We start from the raw sequence: 12,210 nt of genomic DNA, 5'->3' as shown, positions 1-12,210 counted from the left end.
GGTTTTTTTTTTTTTTTTTTTTTTTTTTTTTTTTTTTTTTTTTTTTTTTTTTTTTTGTGTGTGTGGGAATAAGATAATAACTAAATGCCTTGAAAGATTTGAGAACATTTCTTTGATAGAAACTACTAATCACAAGGAAAGAATCAAGACATCCTATCAATTCAAATTTTGTAGAGAGAAAACGAGGCTCTTTAACTATCACTAATGAGTATCTGTAAGCAGTTCAAGTCAGTCAGTCTTTTGCCAAAACCAACACCAAACATTATTTTATGGAGAGAAAAAAACAAATTGAAAAACTGACTGAAACTGACAAAATTTATAACAAATTAAACCGGCCAACTATTTTTTTAGTTTTATACTTTAGAAAACAGAATCAGCATGGTTTGGGTGTTTTTTGTAGATTTTTTTTTTGCAGCTAGCACAACTATCAGTAACCAAAATAGGAGAAATGATTAAAGAGTTTAAACTAAAACAAAATACAAAGCAAAACAAAACTCCGCCAACAGGCTAGGTAACATGCCTCGTCCAAATTCTCCCTGTCATCTATTAGTTCCTTTTCACAAACTGTTATGGTTCGTCAAATAAAATCTTTCAACAAGTAACTCTGATGGCAGCGATCCAATGATAAATCCACAAAGGCAAGAAAAAGAAGACCAAATTTTTACGTTTATGTTTAGCAGTGATTTAATGCATGATATTCCAACTCCAACAAGAATTTACCCTTTGAAATTACTCAGAGTTACCATATAAGAGAAACGAGTATTCTTTGAGAGTGAATAAGTTACACAAAAAATGTTTTTTAAATAAGGCCGCATCAACTTGGAATCAACATATTGCAATTTTACTTACCAGTAGAAGCTTGCCAGCAGAAGCCTCCAAATGTTTATTTGCAAGTCTGTTACTCAGAATGCAGTCTAATACAAAGCGTACATGTTCAGTGCTGAATAAATTATATGAGCACTTTGAGGAGAGTGATTTCAAAATCTCAAAATGAGGATGCTTACTTCCTATCATCCTCAACAATTTGTCCTGAAAAAAAAAAATATAATAATTCTATAAATGAATGCAAGATAATGTACATCAATCATTTGTGAAAAAAACCCATAGCAGAGAGTATAGTGCAAACTATTGTCAAGTTTTGTATTTGATCCAAAAAATTAGCAGTAAGGGAGAAGATACATTTATTGGATATCCCTGAGGGACGGGAGAAGATGAATTTATAAACCTACCATATAATCATATGTCAAATCAACCTATGAACTAAATATATCGCTCTAATACATTGAATTTAAAGAGAAACACAAATGGGATATGTGTTGAATTCCAAGAAAAGAATTATAAAAAATGAAATATATATTGATAAAAATACTTGCAAACTTACTAAAAGAGAACATCCTGAGACAATCAACTTTTCTCAAAATTTTCTCAATCTGAATTTTCGTGGACTTATGCCAGTATAGATCATTCTCTAGATCTCCAGAACTCCAGATCTAAGACGTGTACTACTTCTTACAGTTCAAGCATCTACCAAACAAAATCATAATTAAAAGTCTCAATAGAAAACGATTCATCTTATTTCTAATCTAGCATAAATGAATTGTAAAGAGTTTTCAACCTTAAATCCAACAAGGGCCTTCATCATGCTAAAGAACTCTTCCAAATCAAATTACAAAATGAGTAGAGCGAAAAGCTTGAAACAATATAATTCAACTAAAATATCAACCCAAAAGTATACTACGCACTCTGGTGGCCTCAGCTTCCACACTTGTCAATTCATCAAGTAAAAGCTCCAACGGGATAAAAATATTATCAGCTTTAATTTGATTTAATTTATGAAAGGACTCCTTCGCTTTTGTAGGATCTGGAAAGCAGGCTGCCATTTTGAGAAATGCAGTTTCAATTCGCTTTTCTACCTCTTCTGATTGGTTCTCCTGTAGCAACAAGACAACCAAATGTTACTAGATGAAGAAATCCGTTAAATAATATGTTTAGACAGCAAATATCAATGACTTGGTAAGAAGTTGTAAATTTTACCTTTGACAAAAAGCCAAAAAAAAAGTATATGAGACTTCGATTCTATGGTCTTCTAAAATGCATTTTAAACAAGAGTTTCACACTGCGATAACTTAAGATGCATTTGGAAGACTCACTATCAGTTCCAGTGTTTTTTATGTACAAAACAAATAAAACATAAGTGGATTACAACTTCACAAAATGATCCATATCGTCAACAAATGAATCTTTAATCCAGCAAACAATTTACCAAACTACAGAATTTAGAAGAGAAGTTAGGCAACATACCTTGCCCTTTTTTCGTAGACTCAAATAAGTACGCAACTCATCTTGGAACCTACAAATGCAAACAATGAAAGAAAAATGCAAAACATTATAACATTTTATCTTACCATGAAAAACATGCTAGTAATAATACCTCTGTTTTTGCAGCAAAATATATCTGAGGGCCTTTTCATGATGGATATTGAAAAGAGAGAACAAATGGATCCAGTGGCTTGTCCTTTCCTCAAGAGAGAGATGAGCTGGAAATAAATCTTCCACGAGAACAAGTTCCATGCACTGGGACCTAAAATGTGGTAATAATTATTATATTTAAAGATATTGTAATAGTTTCAATCCAAGAGATGATAAGCCAACCTGAACTCCTTACAATCTTTATCATAGCAAAGCATCAAGACTTTACAAGGAATCTGTTCAAAGTCATCGTTCATAGTCAATTGACCTTTGGAACATTTATCACAATAGTCTCGATACACTTCCAACAATTTCTGAAGGGCCTTTTTCCTAACTGATATCTACAAAAAAAAAGAGCAAAAATAATGTTAGGTGAGCTTTGATTACTTAGTGCAAACAGAACAACATACAACAAAATACCCTCTTATCTCGTAGTCTTTCAGCAGCTTGAGATATTAGTGTCACGGGGGCAAATTTGATATTTGAACGGGCAATATCACAAACAATAATTATTGCTCGGGTTCTCATTCTATCATCGAAGTGTAGTAATCGTTCTTCGACTGCAGCTGATATGTTCATGAGTACCAACTAGTCAGTTATACTAAACATAATGGATTAAGAATCTAATAACATCATAACTACTTAATCACTGACCCAGAACTTCAAGAGATTCTGAACTACCAGGATTGGCCAGATAACAATCTTTAGCACATTGGATAGCATGAATTCTAACTTCTGCAGATTTGTCACTAAACCTTTTCAAGAACTCCATAAAAAGTCCTCGGTACTTTTGTGGTACAGAGTGTTTTGGTAGAGCTAAAAGCCTACCAACGATTTTAACCGCTTTTATTCTAACATCAACTTGGTCCGTCTACAAAGGATAGAGATACAATGAGGAAACAAACAACGTGAGCATCCTGGAAATTATGTAGGAGTGACTATTAGAGACCAACAGATGCAGTGTTTAGATGGTTGAAGGCTTTGGGGCGCATTCGAAAGGGTTTTCTTGAAAGGGGCAACGCATGTTCTGTTAAATCTCTCTCCAATCATCTGGCCAAAAAGAGTTCTAATTTTATGGTCAGATTTTTTCGAAGAGCTTTGGAGATCAAAAATTCCTAAGAGTGTAAGGTCCTCATCTCGTATCAGGACCAATCGGAGTTATATGATATTTATGGTTACTCATTCAAAACCATTTATTATTTAAAAAAAAAATGAGTATGACAAATAGTCGTATACCACTGTTGCAATACAAGAGTGGGAATACAATGAACCAACCAAAATAATAAATAACATACCAAAAGCTCTAGAGTCAAGTTTGGAATCACAGGAAGAAGCATCTGAGGGACACATTGGAAAATTCTAAAAATTAGTTCATGGTAAAATTCTTTGAGTTCACTTCCCGCCACATCTCTCTCTGAAATACAAGATGTTAAGAATCCACAAACAAATGGTTCAAGCGTCTCGGCACTGGCTTCAATGACCGAAACTGCAAGGCGAGAAGCAGCTGTAGGTTCACCCTGAAAAATGTGAAAAGGAGATTTGTCAGGACAACATAAAGAAGCTCAAAAATACATTTAAAAGGAATTTTCTTGTGCTTTACTACTATTAAACTTACCTTTTCCTAAACCAAAGCTCAAAAATCCGTAAATAATATTTTTAATCCCTCTAAAAGGTAGGGAACAAAACATCAATCTATTAAACTTACCTTTTCCTCCTTCACAACATTGTGCAAAACCACATCTACTAGCGGTAGAGAGGCATCCTCGCTTAGAATATGGGTCATTATTGACAAAATGTTGTTAACCAAACTAGGTTCGTGATAGTCTCTATAGAAAAAAGAGCTATCGTAAATATGAAACAATTCTCAAGGGTCGTACAGTGAATGTAACCCAACAAATAATATATAGAGCAGCATGCATAAAAAACAGATGCAAGTAGAAGTTTGAGAATCAATAGAAATTACTACACTCAACAAACTAACAACTTATATAATCGAAATCTACATATTTTCTCGTAATACTTTTTTCTTACTTCAAGCTTAAGTGTACTGAAAAAAAACAAGAGAGCAAAAAGGGATATTACAGACATTCGAGTTAAGAGCCATAAAAATGGAATTATGTTGGATACTCCCCAACACAAATCTACTACCTCAAAGGAAACTTGTTTAGGCTTGTAAGGGAGCATAAACCGAACATTTTTCAATTTTTTGTGATAAAAATCCTATTGAAGGAGCAGGGTAAATTAAATGTTAAGGATTGTTGGAGTCTCACATTGGCTAATTAAAGAGAAGATCATGGTATATAAGTTAAGAGGTCTTTTGAGGAAACTAGAAGCAAAGCTATGAGAGCTTATGCTCAAAGTGGACAATATCATACCATTGTAGAGGTTCATTGTTCCTATCATTAAATTCTTCCTCCAGCAAACTACAAATATCCCAATACACACAACTTCTATTCTTGAACACAGCAAAATTGTCCTTGTAACGTTGAAAGTATTAAGGACGATATATGGGAAATTTAAGACCTCAGGTTGTAAAACCGAAATACTCGGAGGAAGGAGAATTATACTCTTAAATTTAGAACACGATAAAATAAAATGAGTACCTTGACAAAATTGGCATAACAGAAAATCAGAATAAATTTATCAAACATGCTGATAAAAAGTGTGCAAGTACTAATATTAGAAAAGTGCAAGATGAGGCGTACTGACCTTAAAGCAGAGAAAAATGTATCAAACATCTCCAACACCAAGTCGTTGCATCCAATGTCAAGCATTATCACACAGCATTTACATCGTGCCACTGTCTCTAGTATTTTAACCCTCCGAGGGAAAAGTGGACTTGTTGTATCACCTAGCTCCGAAAAAGAGCTCAAAAGAAGTATAAAAACATCCTAAATTTTAAAAAAGAAAAGAAATGGATAAATTGGATGGTAAACCGAAAGATTAAGAAAGAGAGTATACATTTAATCAAAATTAACGATTGGTTACCCTTAGATATTCGTCTTCGAAAGGTGGTTCTGGAGCCGTGACCCGGAACATTTCACTAACGCATATAGCTAATAGAAGTCTCACATCTTTATCTCTATTCCGTAGAAGACCATTAACTATAGATTTCATTAGAGGCTTTATAGAACTCTCTAATTTTTTAGCTGGTTCTGACTCCCTTGTAGCATCTGGGACGTAAGACTGTTCCAAACAAGCAAAAGCATCTACAACTTGCTGCAATGGAAAAATGGAAGATCAAGTAATAAGGAAAACGGTAGTCGTGAAGTGAAAAATCCATTTATTGGCGTAAATAAATTGTAAGAACTGAACTACAGAACATGATATGATTCATGGATTGGTGCTACAACAAAACGAGACTTGGAGTTTTATCGATAAGATAATACAGGAACCGATTAATTATTTTCATTCTAATGAATTAACATATCCTAAACAAAATGTTCGGAATTATGAAGGAAATAGAAAATATGATCGGATTTGTGTGGGCGATCAAAATAAAACAGAGCAACCGACAATTTTAACGCCTAGTTTTTTTAACGGTCAATGAAATTCGTCGTGTCCGTCAATTCAAGAGCTGTTAGTTGTGGATGCAGGGAAACAGAGAGGGAGAGAGCGAGCCATTAGTTTTGATGCGAAGTTTTATGACTTCGTCTCAAGCGTGTCGGAAGATTCGAGTCCAAACAACTGCAGCGAACTGGTCTGTGTGAACAGGACCATCAGCTCCTCACATTCATAATTGAAGATAATTAGCAAACCCTAGAAGAAACCCTTCAGTCTTCGAGAAAACGAAAAATTCGAGTATCAACTCGCGACTAACCACGAAGATACAACATCGTCAACATACTCAGTCAACAGTAAGCAAATCAAATAGGAAGAGTCCAAACGACAGTGCGATCATAACGACAAGAGAAATTCAGAAACTACAATAAAAATCAAAGTAAAAACATTACCCGGAGGGATTTCACGATGTAATCCTTGGTTGGACGAGACTGTTTGCTCAATTTAGTTCCGACGTCGTGGATAAGTTGCAGCGAAGACTCATCCATTTTCTTAGGTCTGAATTGCGAAGCTCTGATCGGGAAGGTGGGATTTGGGAATGAGCAGAGGGATGAAGAGATCACGAGAAGTGAGCAGTGAGCAAAGAAGCGAGAGAATTTCTGGTAAGGGCGCGAATTCGTTGGTATTTAAACAAACTCCCGCTCGCTGAGCGCGTGCGAAGACGGATAACCAAAATAACCGACGAACCGCCAAATCGATCCCCGGTTGGTTTAGAAAGACCGGATTTGTTCGGTTATATAAGGGGAAATTGGACTTTTTGTTTTATTTTTCAGGAACCGATAACCTCCGGTTCTATGTTCAAACCTGAAAAACCGAACTTAGTTCGGTTCCTAAGTAACAGATAAGCACCAAGTCAAAGTGTGATGTCCTACGTTGGTTGGAGAGAAGAACAAACCACCATATATAAGAGTGTGAAAACCTTCCCCTAACAGACGCGTTTTAAAACCTTGAGGAGAAACTCGAAAGGGAAAGCCCAAATAGAACAATATCTGGGATCTAGGTTTTCACAAAAAGTTTGTTTAACCGAGTACTGTCATTTTGTATTTAAGTAATTATGAAAAACTTTTCAAGAGAGACGGTGTAGTGTGAGTCTGGTGGCTATTGAAACATTCCACATTCTTCATTTCACGTTGAACTCGACATCACTTTGCAACTTCTGCAATACGAAGCCTACAATACTCGAACAAGACGTAGCTCAACTTGCGCGCACCTTGACTAAACCTTCATTAGACGGTGGCTCGAACGTGAGGGTGGATCAACAAAGGGCTTACTACTAGAACTTCCAAAAGGCACAACAGATCTAACGTTAACCCCGTAGATATCTGAAATAGAACATAATAAGAACATATTAAAATAATGGAGAAATTTCGAGGAAAAATGTTTAAAAAAATATTATTTATTCACGGTATATGTTATATTAATAACTAAAATATTATAAAATCAAATATCAAACAGTTACAAGTCATAATGTATCGCTAACATCTGACACGAGCATCAAATATTCATAATCTTCGCAACAATTGGAAAAAACCTTAGGATGTGTCTCAACACGACAAACATGAATTACTTCAGCACGTTTTTCTCTCGCTCTCATACTTTCTAATAAAATTCACACGAGCTCACCCAAACATAGTATTGTTATAATCAGAGTATGTTTAACAAGATACATCTGGTTTTTATAAGCAATAAATTAAATTTATTTATTATTATTATTTTAGTCATTTTATCTTTAAAACAATTCTCATTCAAATGAAATATCCGTACATTCATGTATCACTTTACTAAGGTGTCGGCCGAGTCAACCAGACAATCGTTTAAGCTAATTTACAAATATAATTCCTCGAACAAACCCAATTTTTTTCTTCCATCGAATTAAACTCGAATAAACAACACCCATAATCGTTTATTTATTTAATTGAGAAAAAAAAAAAAGTCAAAATTTCCACGCAACGTGCCATATCATTGGCAAGGAATATAATTTTTACAAATATATGCTCTGCACGTTCATTTCCACGGACCATTCCACGTCAGCAATGTGAAGCCATATTTAAAGCCTTTACGAGAAAAATAAAGAACCAGAGAAGCCATGAACAAGGTTCGACCAACAATGGCGATTTCTGTGCCGAAAAGAAGGTCGACGAAGCAATCGAAGAAAGTGAAGGAAACAAAGCTTCGTCTATACGGCGCCGTTCTGTTCAAGCTTCTGTATCGGATTCCGGCAGCGATTTTCTTGCTATTGGTTCTGTTTCTGTGGTCGTCTTCCACCACCGTTATTTCTGGAAGATTCGTTCATGTCTGTGTTTCTTCAAGGAAGCTCACCAATCTTTATTGCCTTTCTGCTGGCTCACAGCCTAACTCTGAAATTCCAATGCAAGTCCTTAATCACAGTCGCAGTCGCTCTGACTCTGCCCTTCGGTAAAACCTTCACCTTATCTGTCTACGTCTTCGTCTCCTATTTCATTATCTATATAAATTTTTTATTTATTCTTGAAATTATTGCTGTAATTTGTGAGATCGAGTTTATTACTAAATTATTGCTGTATATATTATCTTATTTCAAATAATTTTTCGATATTAACTCAATTATTCTACTTAAAAACTACATTTATTTATTAAGTATTTAGTCTTCCCACAATTAAAATTTGCATTTATTTATTTATTATGTGATATAATATATAAATAAGTGAGATGGAACTCGGATTCGGGCTGAGTTGGAGAAATATAAACTATGCTCCCGACTCTGTAATTATAATATATATATATATACACACACGAGATAAAGCCTGGATTTAGGCAGAATTGGAGACGAAAAGATATGAACACTCTTTCCGACCCCGTTTAGCTAACAAGCACTCCCATTTTCAAATTTGTAATGCCTTTTCTGGAGTTTTCCTTTCAAATTTTCCCTCAAAGCTTTAAAACAATCCACTCCTTCGGACTTTCCCTTTCGAGCTTCCCCTCAAGGTTTTAAAACAATCCACCCCCTTCAGGGGGGGCTTAACGTCCTCGCTGGCACTCTTTCCTTCTTCCAATTGATGTGGGGCTGCTACCAAATCCACTCCCTTCGGGCCCAGTGAGAAGGCTGGCACATTGTGTGGTGTCTAGCTCTGATACCATTTGTAATGGTACAGATCTACTACTAGCAAATATTGTCTTTTTGAGCTTTAAAACGTCTCTAAGGGAAGGTTCCACACCCTTATAAATGGTGTTTTGTTTTCCTCCCAACCTGCGAGGTCACAAAATTAAACTAAAATTTTAAACTCAAGTGGGTCCCACAAAGCTAAATGAAAATATAAACATGATATAGTAAATATTTATAATTTTAATTTTTAAAATCAGAAGAAAAAAACGCTAAAATGTTAAATTCCACTCTGATTATAATTTTATTTTATTTTTCTGTATGTAAATATTTGATTTATATTTTGATGAAGGAAATCGGAAACAACAGTAAATGAACTCCAAAATTCAAGCTCCAATGGCTACATAAAGGAAATTATTGAAGTTCCAGAACCTTCCCAGTCTACATCTATTACAAGCAGCAACAACAATGGCACCATTTCTGCAGAATCCTCGAAGGAGATTAATCAACACCATTCCACCGGTAAGAATTCCACCGGCAGTCAGCCAATTACGGCAGAACACGACGAGATTGACGTTGCAATGAAGGCCATTGAAGAGCAGCTACGGCGGCACCGGTCATGGAAGTGGGTGTCGCCGGAGAATGTTGGGGCAGCGGAATGCGGCGGAAGAGGGATTTATGTGTACGAACTTCCGGCGAAGTTTAACAAAGAATTGGTGGAGCAGTGCCACGACATGGTTCCGTGGATTGATTTTTGTAAGTATTTTAGTAATGATGCCATGGGAGAGCCGATTCCAGAGCTTGGGAAAGGGTGGTTCAATACTCATCAGTACGCGCTCGAGCCCATATTTCATTCCAGGTAATTAGGAATTACAGTCCCTTTCAAGCATAAGCTTTCGTGGCTTTATTTTTAGTCTCATAAACCTAGAATCAGAATCCCAATTAACAATCTTCCTCTCAAACAAAGTACACAATAGAGTTTTTCTTAAGGTCTATAGAGCCCTTAAAGTACACCACAGGCCTATAGAGCCCTTAAAGTACAGCCTTCCCTGACATCTATAGAGCTCTTGAAGTACACCTATAGAGCCATCCATAACCCCTATAGAGCCCTTGAAGGAGTCTTCATTGAGGCCTATAGAGCCCTTGAAGTACGTCATAGAGCCTTCCGTAAGGCCTACAAAACCCTTGAAGTACACTATAGAGCCTTTCCTAAGGCCTAAAAAGCTCTTGAACAACCTCCCCTTAATCAAGGTTCGAATTTCTAACAAAATACACCATAAAACCTATCATTAGACCTATGAAACTCTTGAATAGCCTCCCCTTAATCGAGGCTTAACCACTTCTCTAAAGGCATCGAACAAAGTACACATTTTGTTTGACACTTAAGTCACTTTTGACTTCACCTTCGAAACTCACAACTTCTTTATCCGACATTTGAGAATTCTATTGACATGACTAAGTTAAGGGCATGACTCTATACCATATTAGGAACCACGAACCTCTACAATGATATTATATTGTCTAATTTAAGCATAAGCTCTCGTAATTTTACTTTTAACACGAGTTTATTCCTGCGAACAGAGTACTGAAGCACCCCTGCAGAGTCCACAACCCAGACGAAGCCAAGCTTTTCTACGTGCCCTACTATGGAGGGCTCGACATTCTCCGATGGCACTTCAAAAATAACGTATCCTACGCCCTCAAGGACTCATTAGGCCTAGAACTTGTCCAATGGCTCTCGACCCAGAAACCATGGACTCGAAGCTCAGGAAAGGATCACGTCTTCGTTTTGGGCAAAATCTCATGGGATTTTCGAAGAAACACCAACAACAACAACAACAACGCCAACAATTCAAATTCATCATGGGGCACCAAATTTCTTGAACTCGACCAATTACAAAACCCCATCAAACTCCTAATCGAACGACAACCCTGGCACGAAAACGACGTCGGAATACCCCACCCCACATTCTTCCACCCTCATTCAGACGACGACGTTTTCGCCTGGCAATGGAAAGCCCTCCGATCCGAGAGGAAAAACCTCGTGGGATTCGCAGGCGCCGCCCGACCCGACTCGCCGGAAAACATACGCTCGTTACTAATAAACCACTGCGCCGCAGCAGAGAACGGCCGACTCTGCCGGCACGTGGACTGCACGTCAGGGAGCTGCGACAGAGCAGAAACAGTGATTACTCTGTTTCTGGAATCGGAATTTTGCCTGCAGCCACCGGGAGACAGTCCGACGAGGAAATCGGTTTTTGATTCGTTAATTTCGGGGTGTATTCCGGTTTTCTTCGACCGATTTACGGCGTATTATCAGTACCCATGGCATTTACCGGAGGATTACGGGCAATATTCGGTGATGATCGATAAGGAAGAGGTGAAGAGAGGCGGCGGAAACGTGGTGGAGAAATTGAGGGGAATTTCGGAGGAGAAAAGAGAGGAAATGAGAACCTATATTATTTATGAGCTCTTGCCTGCCTTGGTCTATGGAGATTCCAATAATGTGATGGACAAATTCCAAGATGCTTATGACATAGCCATTAATAATTTGCTTCAAAGAGTCTCCACCTTGTAAAAAACGACGTCGTTTTGGTTTTGTTTTTATTTATCATTTTTGGTTTGAAGATAATGAGAGAAAAAAAAAAAAAAAAAACATGTATAGAGACAAATTATTCCACATAAATATATATAAATCCTATGAGTTATGACATTATTTAGTGTGTCACACCCTTATATAAATAGTTTATGTTCTTAATATCTCAATCCGTTCACAGGAAACAACATACAGCACGGTATATATGAACTTTAAACTTAAACCCTAATTCGAAAATCTTAATTGACCCGTATAAACATTCAACGAAAAAACTGAGTTACAATCAATATTTTTTGACATTTATGAGAAAATGTTTAAATTGAATGATTTTGACACGTATGATCAATAACTAACACTAAAAAATAGTTTCAAGTCCTTTTAGTTTATATTTCATCTCATGCAATTGTTCGTGTTAGATGATAAAAGTCCCATATCGACTAATTTAGAAAATGATCATGAGTTTATAATAAAAAAATACTATCTCCATTAATACGAAGTGCCAGAC

At 36.4% G+C, this 12,210-nt stretch overlaps 2 protein-coding genes across 2 annotated transcripts in view; one reads left to right on the top strand and one right to left on the bottom strand.

Moving 5' to 3' along the window:
- Positions 1-6,612, bottom strand: part of LOC111446451 (sister chromatid cohesion protein PDS5 homolog A) — a 12,832-nt gene extending 6,220 nt beyond the window's left edge. The window contains exons 1-12 of the mRNA XM_023085277.1: positions 6,423-6,612; positions 5,458-5,688; positions 5,179-5,360; positions 4,175-4,295; positions 3,765-3,986; positions 3,124-3,340; positions 2,890-3,035; positions 2,653-2,810; positions 2,432-2,581; positions 2,302-2,350; positions 1,743-1,931; positions 850-1,029 (exon numbers count right to left, since the gene is read on the bottom strand). Coding sequence (XP_022941045.1) covers positions 850-1,029; positions 1,743-1,931; positions 2,302-2,350; positions 2,432-2,581; positions 2,653-2,810; positions 2,890-3,035; positions 3,124-3,340; positions 3,765-3,986; positions 4,175-4,295; positions 5,179-5,360; positions 5,458-5,688; positions 6,423-6,518 — 1,941 coding nt within the window. The 5' untranslated portion in view covers positions 6,519-6,612. The remainder of the gene's footprint in view (positions 1-849; positions 1,030-1,742; positions 1,932-2,301; positions 2,351-2,431; positions 2,582-2,652; positions 2,811-2,889; positions 3,036-3,123; positions 3,341-3,764; positions 3,987-4,174; positions 4,296-5,178; positions 5,361-5,457; positions 5,689-6,422) is intronic.
- Positions 6,613-8,135: 1,523 nt separating this feature from the next.
- Positions 8,136-11,687, top strand: LOC111446281 (xyloglucan-specific galacturonosyltransferase 1-like). The gene is made up of 3 exons (XM_023085023.1): positions 8,136-8,445; positions 9,462-9,968; positions 10,691-11,687. The coding sequence occupies exons 1-3, from the start codon at positions 8,138-8,140 to the stop codon at positions 11,685-11,687; spliced, it is 1,812 nt and encodes a 603-aa protein (XP_022940791.1). The 5' UTR covers positions 8,136-8,137.
- Positions 11,688-12,210: the final 523 nt, after the last annotated feature.

Source organism: Cucurbita moschata, unplaced genomic scaffold, assembly GCF_002738365.1.
Source record: "Cucurbita moschata cultivar Rifu unplaced genomic scaffold, Cmos_1.0 Cmo_Scf00008, whole genome shotgun sequence".
NCBI classification, from domain to species: Eukaryota; Viridiplantae; Streptophyta; class Magnoliopsida; order Cucurbitales; family Cucurbitaceae; genus Cucurbita; species Cucurbita moschata.
This window is presented reverse-complemented; position numbering and strand designations above follow the sequence as displayed.